The sequence below is a fragment of the Nuphar pumila genome, chromosome 7, assembly GCF_984573655.1.
Source record: "Nuphar pumila chromosome 7, dmNupPumi1.hap1.1, whole genome shotgun sequence".
Classification (NCBI taxonomy): Eukaryota; Viridiplantae; Streptophyta; class Magnoliopsida; order Nymphaeales; family Nymphaeaceae; genus Nuphar; species Nuphar pumila.
Window position 1 is genome coordinate 37,189,264 of NC_143255.1, and position 15,487 is coordinate 37,204,750.

A 15,487-nucleotide genomic window follows, 5' to 3' on the forward strand; every position below is an offset into this window, starting at 1 on the left:
CCGAGCTTATTATATTATATATAATATATATTATATGTTATATATACATACTATATATATATAATGTATACACATAATATATATACATCACATTTATGTATATATTATATAAATATATATAAACATGGCCATTGCCCATCTCTATTTCAAGCAGAGGGAATTGATAGTAAATATCCTTATAAACGAATGGGGAAATTAGTAATTACCAATTTACCGTTCAACTCTTTTGCCGAGAATCATGAACACGTTACAGGCTCACTGTTTCCAATAAAAGAGGAAACGTCGTTGAACTAAAGAGTGATACCCAAAAACCAAGATCTCACATGTACTGCTGCCACCTATCATAAAAGATTTTGCTAAAAAAAAAATTTAGAAAGAGGGATGAAGGAGACTTGTGGGAAAAAAGTAATCACACAGACGGCGCAAAAGCACACCTTGCTTGTTCTAGAATTCAGTCAGATCTAATTGGGGAATGAGAAAATTAGATTTCCCGTTGGTATATCAAACAGTATACCCTCTCTCTCTCTCTTTCTGTAGGGAAGAAGCAAGAGTGCATCTCCGGGTATGGATCTCTCTCTCTCTCTCTCGATCGATCGATTCATGTCAATATAAGTATAACTTTATGATGGCTGTTGGAAATTATCAATTTGACGCAAATTTGTATGATGTGGGTGCCGCCGGCCAATTTTGGGCATCGATCTTTCTTCTGGTTGCACATATCCAGGTCGAGTAATTTCCGACTCCTTCTCATATGATTCTTCTATCTAATCATGGATTTTGCTAGATATCGCGTTTTTTCTGAATTGCCTGTTTCCGCAAATGCGTTGCTTGTGGTCATTGGCTCATTTCTGAAAGAATTTTGCTGCATCTTTGGTAATCTGCATGACTCCTGACTGATTTTTTTTTTCTGGAGAAATTGATGGACGTATAATTCTGAGTGGTTTGCTTCGATCTCCCATTCTCGTAACGCTGACGGAGTTTTATCTCCATTGAGATCGATTGACTTTTGTAGATGGGTTTGGCAATTTTTAGTATTTTTATTGCACGAGGAATTTGTGGTGTTGCAGCTGCGATGCAACACGTTTCAAATCTGATAATGAATTTTTGTGATTTTTTCTTTTTTTATTTTGGGTGCCTGAGACTTTTGTGTCACTCTTCTTTTTGTTATTTCCAAACTGCTTGCGCTTTTGTTCCTTTTTATCCTCATGTGTATACCTTAATACCACTGTATAGCTATTTACATTGATGTACCTTCTTTTTCATGTTTTATTTAGTCTATAGAATCAGAGTTGGTTATGCATTGAAAAAACTCATATATATCAGAATGTGTTTTGGTAACCAAAATATGGGCTTGTTTTGCTCTTCATCAAAGTTTTTGAATTGTTAAATTCTATGGAGGCTTCATGCTTATAATAAGATATTTTATATAAACGATCATCTGATCGATCCCTGTTTGAAGAACTGGGTTCTTGAAACAAGGGAGATATTATGAGACAGCTGGGAGCATTATACTAAATGGCGTTGTTTTATCTTTTATAGGTAGGAGACAGTAGTTTGATGGAGAACAATATTAGTAATAAAATTAAAATATTTTATTGTAATTGGATAGTAAGAAATGTAAAAACATGAGATTTGCAATTACTAACTTTTGAAGACTTTAGATCAAGAAACAATTCTAGAGTCAACCTATCCTACATAAAATGTTGAGAATAAATAATAAATGAGAATAATTTTTCAAAATTTCTTTCAAAAGGCAAATGCATTAGATTTTATTAAATTAAAAACAGTTTAGATTTCCCATTTAAAAAAACAAGTCAAGCAAAATCGTTAAAAAATTTCTTCGCATTTTAAGAATATGTATACTTTTATATTGTCTTTTCTATATAATTTATAAGTGTGAAGCTACTGTTTATTCATTATTAAAAAATTATGATTTCTCTTTGATTTAAGATATTGATATGTAATTGTCTTAAGACATGCTGCATAATAAATTGATTTATGGCCATATAGGACAAAATGATTGTGTGCCCCATGAGTAATATATATGTAGTGTTTTTAAAAACAAAATAGTTATTAAATCATACATGTAACAATAGCATCATAGAATATAACATCTTGTACTCTTTTAACTCAAGAATCCTAAAATGCTTCTTAATTTACTTATTTGATTTCTCTAAATCACTTTTTGCATCCCACTTTACATGGACCTAAAAATCCTTCTTTTCTTGTTTTTGCTTCCTGTGCTGCTTTTCAAGTCCATTTCCCTCTTTGGCCATCTTTAAATAACCATCTGAGCATGTTTTGATACGGAAGCTTGGGGATAACTGTCAAAACTGCCAGTAGGTTGGCGTGTTTTGTTGTAGAAACCGAGAAGAGGAGTGGGGGGGGGGAGAGAGAGAGAGCAAAGACTTCTTTGGTGAAATCGGCAGCCTTAACTTTTTCTACACAGCTGCACTAATACTTCATTAAGATAAATAAGGTTAGAGTACTTTTTTACATGGACAAAATTGTCCTGTGTTAGTAATACAAATTACATTGGAGTATAGAACATACACAAACCATATGGATCTTCTACTGGATCCATATCCGATCCATATTCTAATACCCTCCCTCAAGTTGTGCATGGGAGTGAACCATGTGCAACTTGTTCTTCAGGTACCAAAAACGGTTACTTGTGAGACCTTTTGTGAACATATCAGCGACTTGGTCTTCTGAAGGCACATAAACCGGTTCAATCTCTTTGTCTGCTATCTTTTGTCTGATGAAATGTTGGTCAACTTCAATATGCTTAGACCGACTGTGATGAACCGGATTTAACACAATTTGTATAGCACTTCTATTATCACACATAAGAGTCAATCTTGAGGTATCCTCTCGCATCTCTGTAAGTAGATGCCTAATCCAGGCCACTTCTGCTGTGGTAGCTGCCATAGATCTATACTCTGCCTCTGTGCTAGATCTTGACATAGCCTTTTGTTTTCTGCTACTCCATGAGACAAGATTCTTTCCAATGAAAACACAGTATCCTGAAACAGACCTTCTTTCATCTGGGTCTCCTGCCCAGTCTGCATCTGTATAGGCCAATATGTCATGTTTTGGTGTCCCCAAAAGAGATTGTGCATATGTGAGTCCATCACCCACCGTGCCTTTTAGATAACGAAGGATACGTTTGACAACATCCATGTGACCAGTCTTCGGTTCATGCATGAACTAAGATACTTGATTTACAGAATATACAATGTCTGGTCTAGTAAAAGTAAGGTACTGTAACATTCCCACTAAGCTGCGATACTTGCTTGCATCAGGATATAACTCACCATCACAAATATTGAGCTTTTGATTGACAACTAAGGGTGTAGGCACAGGTTTGCAATCCGTCATTCCTGCTTTGGCCAGAAGATCAAGAGTGTATTTGTGTTGAGTTAATGTCATTTTTCCATCCTGTCTGTCCTCCTCTACACCAAGAAAATATCTCAGTTCCCCAAGATCTTTCATTTTGAACCGCATGCTTAGTAAATTTTTAATTCGTTGAATATGATCTGGAGCATTACCAATGATCACTATATATATCATCAACATATATGAGTAAGAAAACCATAGTGGTTTCATCCTCGTATATGAATAGAGAATGATCTAGTTGGGAATGAATGAAATCGTGGTTCTGAATCTCTAAGGAGAAGCTCTCAAACCATGACCTAGAGGCTTGCTTTAAACCATACAATGCTCTGGTTAATTTGCATACATATTCTTTTGGGTCTCCCTCTGCATAACCTTGAGGCTGCTCCATGTAAACTTCTTATTTCAAATCCCTATGAAGGAATGCATTTTTAACATCAAGCTGACTAAGGGGCCACCCATGTCTAATTGTAGGCATTTGAAGGTCTAATTGTAGAAGTCCAATTCTTTATACAAGCTTGGTCCTTTAGTTTTTGATTTTCTACTAATATTGCAAGTTTTACAAACTTGTTCTTTTTGTCAATTTTTTCTGCATGAGTTTTTCCAAATTTTACCGCATCTATTAAAGAATGCCCATATTAAACTAAATTTGTTATATTGTCATTTGACATCTTATATTTAATAAAAATTGTATCTATTATAATTTGCTGTGCATATAATTGCACTTTATATCTATCATGGTTAAAGCTTGTAGGATTATAGCCCAAGCTCTGTTAGTGAAACTTATGACTTTTGGGTTCGCACTTGCGAGTTTGTATTGTGCTTTTTGTGCATGTGTGCTCACATTTGTTTCCAAGAATATTGTAATATTGTTCTTGGTATCTTATTGAAGATACTTTTATATGAGTAGTTAAAGTTTGATTTGACTCTTGGATTATTCCAAATCAGTTCTTGCACATGATGTTGCTTAATATTTCATGTTGTTGTATAATAAACCTTTTTGGTATAAATAACTTCTTTAAAGAATTGATCATGATAAAGCATAATTCGTGTTTATGCATAATCGTTGTTATAAAGCATATTGTTGTGATTGATTATATTAGACCTTTGATTTGATTTTTTCAAATCGTCCCTCTTTATAAAATCACCTATTTGGAAATTGATTGCCTTTTTATGGCATTTATATTTATCCATCACAGGTTGTTATTTAATGCATCATTTATATGGCCTTGTTATTGTGATATTAGAGATGATTGTTGAGATGAGTTATGGGCACCTTGTGTTATGTCATTTTAGATTGTCCACTTGCCATATTAAAGATGGTTGTTGAGGTGAGTTATGGGCACCTTGGGACTCTAAAATGATTTGTTATATGATCTCTAATTATCAGTGTGTCACTCATTTTTCCTTTCTTGGCCATTGATCTTATGGATGCTCTTATTTATATATAAATGTGATGGATATATGGTGTTTAAAACCTTAAATGTTTTAAGGTATATTAAAATCAAGGGTTTTGGGATTATTGCCCAGCCTTTTGTTGTTTATGAATCTTATGAGTACATTTGCACATTTGTGAGTTCGTGTTTTGTGCTTTTTTTGCACAAGTGTTTCAAGTGTTCTTGTTGTGCGTATGTGCACGTATTTATTTTCAAAAATATTGTTCTATTGGTTATATTCAAGGTTTTATCTATATGTTTGTCATTACAAGTTTTATTGTCTCAAAAGTCTTCTACTTTTATACCTCTTATCTAAGTGTCCTCATATGTAGACAAGATTTTTATTACACCTTTGTGTGTTGGTAGCCCTTTATTGGCTTTGTTCTCTTGGTCTAGTAGCTGAACACACTTGTCATGAGTGTTTTTATATGTAGACAAGGTACGTTGATTCACACCATGGTGTGTGATTTTAGTCAATGTTGGCATTTGTGTCCTTGTTCTAGTCGCTGAAATGTATGCCCATGGTTGACTTCTTTCACTCATTTCAAGTGTCATTTTATGTAGACAAGAGATGTATTGTGTTTTAGCCCATGGTTGACTTAATACTCTTGTTCTAGTAGCTGAACATACTTGATTTTGAGTGTCTTTTTACGTAGACAAGAGATACTTTTGGTCCATGTTGGCGTGTATTCTCTTGTTCTTGTCGTTGATACACTCATTTCAAGTATTATTACATGTAGACAAAAGGTATTTTTACACACCTTTGTGTGCGTCTTTTGGCCTTTAATGGTATTATGGTTATGTTCTTGTTCTAGTAGCTTATACACTTGATTTGTGGGTTTTGGAGGACTAATGAGGTAATTGCTTGTAGTAGATGAACTATTGTTGAAATTTGTGAAATTTCATTCATATTTTGCCCTTTAAAGATACAAGAGAATCATATCATTAATATGCATATTTTAAAATAAAAAATTTTTGGCATTTAATCTACATATTAAGTGCTTATGGTTTTGTCCACCTTTGTATTTAACATGCAAAATGAATTGTTATAATTGCAATCATTTGAGTGAGATGTTCCTAAATGTGTAAGGTTCCCTACTAAAATAGAGAAATGTGTATGCATTGCAAAATGAATAAAACCTATTAATTCATACCTCTTTATATGTGTTTGACCACTTTTGTGGTTTATTTTGCCCATTAGTGGCTTCTTGTGTATACGCGTGCTTCCGTGCTTACTCTTGGAGATTTCGTCTCTCTTGTTTGACACTTCCTTATAAGCCTCTTATGGGGTCCCATGGCGGACCATTGCTTTATTCCCCATTTTGGGGTTGTGTTTTGTCCATTTTTAGAGCTTGTGATGCATTATTGTAATTCGTTTCCTCTTTGACATGATATATGATTTTGAAATTTTCTTTTCATGCTAAAGTAACTATCCTATCATGTACTTCAAATTTCTATGCATAACTTATATTTTTGCACCATTGTTTTGTGGGTGAGTCATCCGATATGGTTTTGATTAATCTTGTTAAGAATGTTCTATTTGAGTAAAGTGCAAAGATATTTTTTACTTGTTCTTTGTTGTTATTCCACAGGATCTTGGAGATGGGATAAAAAGAAGTACCCTGGATAGATCGGGAAATGCGTTCACCATTAGAAGACAATTGGAGGAAGGCATTTGCAAATTTCAATGGCATCCTTACCGAAGCCTCTTGGAGTCTTGCGACTTTTTTCAATCTTTTCGTTTCCCCACGCAAAGTTTGAGGGGGGTGTTAAAATGTACTCATCAATTATTGTAATTAGATATACTTTATATACATAAAAGATGATACATATATATATATATATATGGTATATATGTATATGTATCTTCCTAATTAAATATATAATATATATTTTCCTATATTAGCCATAGGGATAGTTTAGTCATTTTACACATATTTCATTTTGGAATATGATTGTATTTTCTCTTTTATTTTTATTTTTCTTTTTTATTTCTAAATTTATGTTTTTTTTTGTGGTTTGCGCCACATTGGAGGACTCCCCAAAAGAGTCGTTGGGGAGCCCCCAACGGTCACAAATGTGACCGTTGGGGGCTCCCAACGACTCCTTTGGGAGCCCCCTATGTGGATCCTCAAAGGCTTATAAATAGGGGCTTTCCCCCTTGTATTTTTTGGACTTCTTAGATGAGCTTTTACTCCATTGTAATGGGTGTTACACCCTTCTTCTCTTCAATAATATTAACTTATGCCTTATGGGCATTTTTGCCCCTTTCGTGGGTTTATGTGTTTGCACATTATGTGCTTGTGTTTTTTCCTTTAGTGGGTATATCCGCACTTCATGTGCATGTGTGTTGGTTCATTATTGAACCTAATGTATTCAAAGCCGCTTCCTTACATATGAGGCTACTTGAATGGTTCCAAGGTAAAACCCAAGGTCTTTGATGAGGGTTTTGATAAGGCTATAGAGGAATGGGTCATGAACAATGCGAAAATCAAGACATGGATTTTCGGGTCTGTGGAACAAAGAATTGCCATGAATATTTCTAAATTTCATGAGGTAAAAGAAGCTTGGGGTTACCTCAGACAAGTTTATAAACAAGAGAATTGGGCAAGGCATTATCAACTCACTCAAGAGTTGAAAAGTATGCGCCAAATAAACAAATTCATTGAAGATTTTTATTCAAATATGCAGAGAATCTAGGATGATTTTGCACTTATGAAGGGCCAAAAGAAATATGAGAAATGTACAAAGTGTGTGTGTCCTGTACATCATGCCAAACCATGAAAAATAAGGAAATCGATCAGATCTATAAGATTTGATGCAATGCGAAAAAGATTTTGAAAAAGAACGAAGAAGATTTGGAAGAAATAAACTTATCAATTTTTTTTTGATGAGAAGAAAAAGGAAATAGATCTAATTTTTTTTATATCAGATCTCGAGAGAGAAGCCGACGACGCTGAACAGATCTGATTTATGAATTAGATTTGATTAGAAAAGAAGAGAAGGGAAAAGACATCGATCTACTTGAGAAGAGAGAAAAGGAGATATGCAGTCACATTTTTAATGAGACTTACCTTGTTGTCGGCTCTGATACCATATAAGAATTCCTCCAGAATACGATTCCCTACACAAACAACAAAACAAAAATAAAGATGGAAGAGAAAGTGAGGAATCCCAACAGCGGCGTCACCCTAGGTGGGTGGCGTGTTTTTCTATTTATATGACTCTTATATTAAAAGTACATAATGGGTATTTATGGTATGATATGGATCTGGATCTAAATTGACCCAATCCATTAGTGTACATATTCTAACAAAAGGCATATCTCCTTTCTAAAAATTATATGAAAAAGCTCCAAATTATGATGTGTTGAAGGTGTTTGGTTGTGTATGTTTTGTCTTGTTAGCAGATAGATACAGAGATAAGTTATCTTTTAAGGCTGTCAAGTGTTGCTTTCTTGGTTTCGCCAATGGTAAAAAATGGTACAAGTGCTATGATCCTGTTGGAAGGAAAGTGTGGATATCTCAACATGTTTTTCATGAGAATGCACTATATTTTAGCCAGTATGGAGAAAAGACAAAAAATGAGACTGACTTATCTTTTTTGGATTCCTTTGAAGAAAAGGAAGGTGGGAGAGAGAGGATGGAAAGTCAAGGGGAGCAAGTCCTGGCTAGAGGAAATAGGTATTCTATGAGTCTTTTGCTCATCATCATCATGCATTTTTAGCCTTAATCTATTCCTATGTTGAGTCTGAGTTCTATGTAGATGCAGTAGGAAATGATGAGAAACAAAGAGCCATGGTTGACGAAATGAATGCACTTGAAAGAATGCAAGTATGTAAATTAGTAAAACCTCCTAAAAAATATTATTGGAAGCAAATGGGTGTACAAGGTAAAGACAAAAACAAATGGGTCGGTGGAGAGGTATAAAGCCAGGTTAGTAGCTAAGGGATATAATCAATGTTTTGGAATTGATTTTGTTGAAACATTTGCTACTGTGGCACATATGACCACAATTCGTACACTACTAGCTGTGACTGCCATACAACAATGGGATTTTTAGCAGTTAGATGTCAAGAATGTATTCTTGAATTGAGATTTGCAAGAGGAAGTGTATATGAAACTACCACAAGGATATTCAGATCCATAAGGTAGAGTTTGCAGACTTCGCGAGCACTATATAGACTCAAACAAGCACCTCAAGCTTGGTTTGAGAAGTTTAGTTCAACAGTGAGATCTCTTGGTTTTGAGCAGAGTCACCATGATCTTGCTTTGTCAGGAGAGCGTATGGGATAACGTCGAATTGCCATCGAAGAATAAACCTAAGAAGGTGGGTCTTGATGAGTTGAATAGAGGATAAGAAGAAAGAGTACGAAGATTCCATTGGTTCAACCCGATGATGTCTTCCTCTGCTCTTGGAAGATGTATATTGCTTCTTTATGTAGATGATATAATTCTCATTGGAGATGACATAAAGACGATTAAAGAGATAAAAAAGAAACTAACCAACATGTTTGAGATGAAAGACTTGGGGCGTCTAAAGTATTTTCTTGGGCTTGAGATAACTTACTCTCCAAGGAGACTGTACTTGTCTCAACATAAGTATTCTACAAATTTGGTTGTGAAAGCGAGATTAACTGATGAATCAAAATGAGTAAATTCCCCTATGGAGGCAAATTTGAAGATGAAGGCCAATGATGGTGTTGAGCTAGAGGATCCTGTAGTATATAGGCAATTAGTTGGGGGCCTTATATACTTGACTATATCTAGGCCAGATATAACCCATGCAGTTCACGTAGTTAGTCAATTTATGAGTGCCTCCAAATCATTTAACTTGGCTGTTGTACTGAGAATCATCAGGTATGTTAGAGATTCTATGCATTATGGTATGTTTTTCTTATATACATCTGGCACATAGTTGAGTCTTTTGTGATACTGATTTTGGAGGATCCACTAGAGATAGACTTTCCACTACAGGGTTTTGTGTTTTCTTGGTAGCTCTTTGATTTTGTGGAAGAGCAAGAAACAACAGAGGGTTGCTTTGTCTATTGTGGATCAAGTCGTTGCTATTATTTGGATACGATGACTATTAAATGAATTAGGAATTTCATGTGAAAAGAAACTCAGTTATGTTGTGACAATATGAGTACTATTTTGCCAAGAATCCAAAGTTTCATGAGTGCACTAAGCACATTAAAATAGACCGCCATCATACAAGAAGGGCTTATGAAGATGGGATTATAGCTTTGGAGCATGTCAGCTCAAAGAATCAGATTGCAGATGTGTTTACGAAAAGTTTTTCTCCCTTGCACTTTGGTACTTTCCTTTTCAAACTTGGAATGATTTCTTTACATCCTCCCAACTTTGAAGGGGAGTATTGAAAACTATATATTTATGTAATATAATATTTTACATTTCTGTGTAATACCTTTTGTATTAGGACTTATTGTTCATTACCTAATACTAAGGGGTATTTTAGTCTTTTCTGTCATTCTTTATTGTACATTAAAGGGGGTCAATCCTTTTTATGTAAAGTGGCAAGCTCTCACAAAATGGAATATTGAAAGCATATTTGTTGCTTCTCTCCTTTTTGGTGTTCTTGGTAAAACCCTAGTTGCTTCTCCCTCTCTATTCTCACAGATTTCAACATTAACCAAGCTAAAAAAGGCAAAAAAATAAGAAGAAAAGAAAAATAAAAAACTATAAAATATATATTTTATTTTACATGCAATATATATTTATATACATATGTATATACATATACATGAATAGGTATGTATACATATAGATACATATATATTATATACACACACGCTTTATATGTACAATTTAACAGTCTTTGCTCATATGTATTTTCTCAAACCTGGAGCAATTTGTGCTCAAGAATGCATATTCAATGAATCTGTGCTATTGTTGGAAAAGCTAGAGAGATGGGAAAATGAGTTTCTATTTCCTTAAATTTTAAGCAATAACAAGCCTTTATGCTTGATTTGCAGCTTGACTTGGCATGCATACATGGCCTATATATACATGTGTGTATAACTGTTTTCTTAGCTCAAGAGCTTTTTGAGATTGTATAGAAGCTTTATTGCTATCTGGTAATTGTTATAGCAGAATACTTAATATGGTAGCTTTCTTAGTCTGATGGTGGGCAAGTTAAGAAGAGGATGAAAGAACTCTACTTATGTGTAGGTGCAAGTGCAACAGCCTTGAAGGTCAGTGGTGATTCTGTTTAGGCTTTTTTTTTCTCTTGTTTTTAAAATTTTTGGGTTGCCTCATCACATACCTCTGTGGAGATTTCATCAACTATCAAGCACTGACTTGGTTATGTAACAGTTCTGGTTTTTGTTTTTTTTAAATAAAGTATTTTAGTAACAAAATAAAAGAGATCAGTAGACAAACAAACATAGTTCGGTAGGTGGCACCTTATGAGGAAAGCAATAGATCCATTAGATCCTGAATTTGAAATTTTGAACCCAGCCATTTGATCATGGCCCATGAGAGAACACCCTACTGAATAAGCATTTGAATGGATAGAGCATTAGTACTGTTCTTCAAAAGTTCTAGAATTATATTCCAGTGATGTCATGCACTATTTTTGAATAGCCGTCAAAGCCTCAGCAAGAGCCATTTCTTTCCCATCCTTCTGACCAAGATGAAAGAATGAGATCTGATACTAGTATCCTTAGTTCTAAAGATCCATCCATCCCGGCAAGATTATAGAAATTATGAAGGCAAGATAAAATAAAGATGGCCTTCTTCCTCTTCATCACTGTGCACATTTTATGTGTGCCTGCTGATCACTTTTCAATTTTTGGTGGTGAGTGGATCATCTGACCAACCGAGAATTCAAAACATACACATCTGATAGAGGTAAAACTTGTTTATAATTTGACGTAGAGGCATGGTTTTCTTTAGTTAATTAGCATCTACTGAAATTTAGGTAGCTAATGTTGTACAACTACAACTCTTCCTAATGTGTACTAGGAGGAGAGCTTTGTCCCTGATGTCAAAGCAAAAATTGCAGGACTTTCAAAATGACAAGTTACAAAAAACAAGTAATATAGGAAAAGAGTTACATGAATGGGACATGGCTATTTTGATGGAGTTCTCCCTAGCAATTGACCGGAGTAGAATCCTATGGGAGTTATCCCCCAGCTTGCCTATTAGAAGAAAAAAAGAAAAAAAGAAAAAAACAGATACCAACTGTATAGGGATAGGCAATAATTATCTCTTGAGACATAGATTACATGCCATTATGATAAGATCCTCTATCTTGGCTTTATGACTGCTAGCCAATTATCTGTCTTTTCAACTGTCATGAGCGTCTGTCCAACTTTCTGATAAATCACATGCTGGACATGTATTATCTGCAATTGCTGGATGTTATTACAAGTACCGGTTTTCTTGGTGCTGCTGCAGTTAAACTGTTAACTAGCTATTTATGAAGTTTGTCTTTTGTTTTTACATGTCATCATGCAAAACATACTCTGAAATGGCAATAACATGTGTCACAATTTTAGCTAAGTCCTAAACCTTAAGCACTTCATTGTGAAATGGAGACAATTATAGGGACAATATTTTCACACTCGCACCTGACCATCTAAGTTTCAAAGCTTTATTTGCTATTAGTACTCTATTAAGAATCCGACTCATTAAGGCTTGCACTTGGGTTTACATAGTTACAGGAAGCTTCTGCATGTCCTTGGAATCTCGTTTTATAGTAGTGGCTTCTGAACCTTGCTTCCCATAATATGGGACGTGAACTTCCAAAGGCAGATTTTGAACACAAGAATTTTTATTAAGAATTATAGTTGTCTTATAATTGAATGGTAAATCATGAACAATAATTCATCTTCTGTAATTCTTTAAAAGTAAAAATGCTATTACTGAATCAAAGGCCTTTTTGGTAATTCATCTGAAAGAATAGGCAAAGTCTTTAAAAGTTGCTTCTGGTTGTAAGAAGAACAAATTAACTATTAGATACTCTTCTAGATCTATATCTTATTCATAGATTCTGATGCTAAAGCTAATTTGTTCTTGCTCTATGGTCTAAATGAATAATGATTTTTATCTGAATTTTTAGGATGTTCATGTTGTTTTTTGTTACATGAGCAGTTTTTAGAAATTCACATATAAAAAAAAACAAGATAATTATTTGTAGCATTTTTTAGAAAATCAAATATTCACATAGCTGTAGTATTAGATAGTACACCCATTTTGACTATTTTGCTACTTTGTGAATTCTAAACAAGCTTATGAATTCTGAAAATTCCTCACGTCCTACCTTTTGCGTCTTAGTTCATTTTGCATTCTGCTTCATTCTTAACCATAATCTTGTCTGTTCAGTCATTGTGGCTGATCTATTAAGTTGCATTACATTGTCCAGTGCAGGCATTCACACCACTTGCTCTATCAAATTTGTTCTGGTTCCTTAGCTTTGCACTTATAGTCCGTATCATATGAAGTCCTTATTCCTTAGTACATGATCTAAGTGATCCTACTAGCATTACACATCAAATCTGATAGCTCCAACCTATAACACTTGCTCGACCAATCTGCCATAGCTGACAGGCTGCTTCTACTAAAGAAATCTAAAAGTTTCTTTGCATGATGTTGTGTTGTGAGTCTTGTGACTCTCCCTAAGACTGCATCGGTAGGTCACTCCAGTCAGAGAGGAGGTTCTGATGGGCAAGAATGAATGTAGTGACAGGAAAAAATGGGCCCTCACACACACATATGTCCTTGCTGATTCAGTGTAAGCCCATGATGCTTTCGGCTACTGGACTGTCGCCATCTAGGTTGCAGTACTCCACTGTTTCGCCTGGCAGCATGATGCTTGTATTGCTCTCTCACAACCCTGTTTTCACAGTTTAGGCTGCTCCCATTTCGCTCACCACTACGGGAATCACTTTTGCTTTCTTTTCCTCTGGCTACTAAGATGTTTTCATTCTCTAGGTTGTCACTTGCTTGGCTGCCCATGGATTCTGCAGCAGTTTGAAAGGTTGATCTATTGTTGAACTTGTGTAGTGTCGTGAGTACAGGTTGGTCTCTTTAATCCAACCCAACCTAAGTCACACAGACTCGGCTAAAAGGTCGACGCACCCGCGTCGACACGCCCCGACACGGTTGCGGCTTCGGGCAGGGGGCGGACACGGTCAACTAAGTGTCGGACTCGGTCAACGCACCGGGGCCGAGTCCGTCCATATTTTGGACTCGGTCAACTTTGACCAAGTCTATTTTTGAGCATTTATTTTGGTAAGTTTGTGTTGTTACTTCAATAGAATTACTTTTTTATTTTTGCTTTAAAATTTACAATCTTATTATTGTTATATATATATATATATATATATATATATATATATATATATATATATATATATATATATATATAGCCGTGTCCCCGTGTCCAAAATTTTTGAAATTGCTCTGCACCCGTGTCGCACCCGCACCCGTACCTGCACCCATGTGACATAAAACCCAACCTGTTTAGATTAGGGCAGTACTTAAATACTCCATGTAATGTGTTTTGGATTCTTGAATGTTAATGAGAATTCACCTTCTCAGGTGTTGGAGGCAAGCCTTCCCTCGAATTGAAGCAACTGCTCCCCCCCCCCCCCTTCTCTCTCCTTCTATCTCCTTGTTATGACCATGTGTGAGCTAGGGTCTTAAAATGTTGCTTCACATGTCATTCTCTCTTGTCATTCCGCCTTTGCATGTAAAATGCTAACAAACATGCACAGAAATAGTTACTAAGATAACTAGAAATAGCATTTCTAATAATGAGGTCTAGCTTTTGTTGGATGAGGGGCATTTAATGCTTTAGAGTTCAATAGACTACTTAGGGCATGTTGTCTCTTCTTTTAACTCCATTGATTTATGTGGAAGGTCCTCATAGGGATCAGAATCAACCAAAGTGAGTAGACATCATCAATTGTATCTCCACCTATGTTTGGAGCTAATATAACAGCACACACAAAAAGTCCTCTCCTCCGGCGTTCTGGAAGCAGGCCCGTTGTATCTGAGCTTGGTATTGTATTCTTCCCAATCTTAATCATTGTATCTAGTTATTTCTGTTGTTTATTTAAAAATGGCAATGATCTTATACAATGTTCTTTTCCGTGTTGGGTTCAGGTGAACCGGGCTTTGCATTTGATGAAAGCTTTTTATTTCCAGCAGAAATAAGTGAAATGAAGTCAGGGAATTCTCCGATGCATGGTGCTGCAATAATGCCCTCCCCAGTTTTTTTATGGAGATTCAAGGTTTGAAGTTCTCATTCTGTTGGTGTTTTCATGACACTAGTTGTTTTTGTTAGGATGACCTCTGTCACTCTACTTTTCAATTAGTTTGTTCCCAAAATTTGGGAAAACTTATTATAATTTTGAAAAAAGAAAAAATTGTAATAGACTAATGATTAATACAAATCATCAAGTGACAGGTGTTTGAAGCTGATAAGCAACTATTGTTACCTGCTTGTTCCCCAAACACCACCCCCTCCCTCCCTCCTAAAAAAAGGAAAAGCTTCATCCATAATGTAGCCAATGAGATTATGAATTACATGTTGGATATATTGAGTCCAGCTCACACTGATATTTTAGGTGTTCAAACTTCAAATGAGTCCATAGGCTCCAAGATGTGGCGAAGTAGGGTGCTCTA

The 15,487-nt window shown here is 35.3% G+C and overlaps 1 protein-coding gene across 6 annotated transcripts in view; it reads left to right on the top strand.

The window, feature by feature from the left end:
• Positions 1-392: 392 nt before the first annotated feature.
• LOC149831945 (uncharacterized) overlaps positions 393-15,487 on the top strand; it is a 97,984-nt gene continuing 82,889 nt past the window's right edge. For 3 of the 6 annotated variants that reach the window (XM_090012304.1, XM_090012309.1, XM_090012310.1), the window contains exons 1-3: positions 393-562; positions 14,720-14,861; positions 14,966-15,093. In XM_090012304.1, the coding sequence (XP_089868430.1) occupies positions 14,780-14,861; positions 14,966-15,093 (210 nt within the window). In that variant the 5' untranslated portion in view covers positions 393-562; positions 14,720-14,779. Of the gene's footprint in view, positions 563-721; positions 874-11,006; positions 11,047-14,719; positions 14,862-14,965; positions 15,094-15,487 lie in introns of those variants that run through there. The other 3 variants (XM_090012307.1, XM_090012305.1, XM_090012306.1) reach the window with 3 other exon arrangements.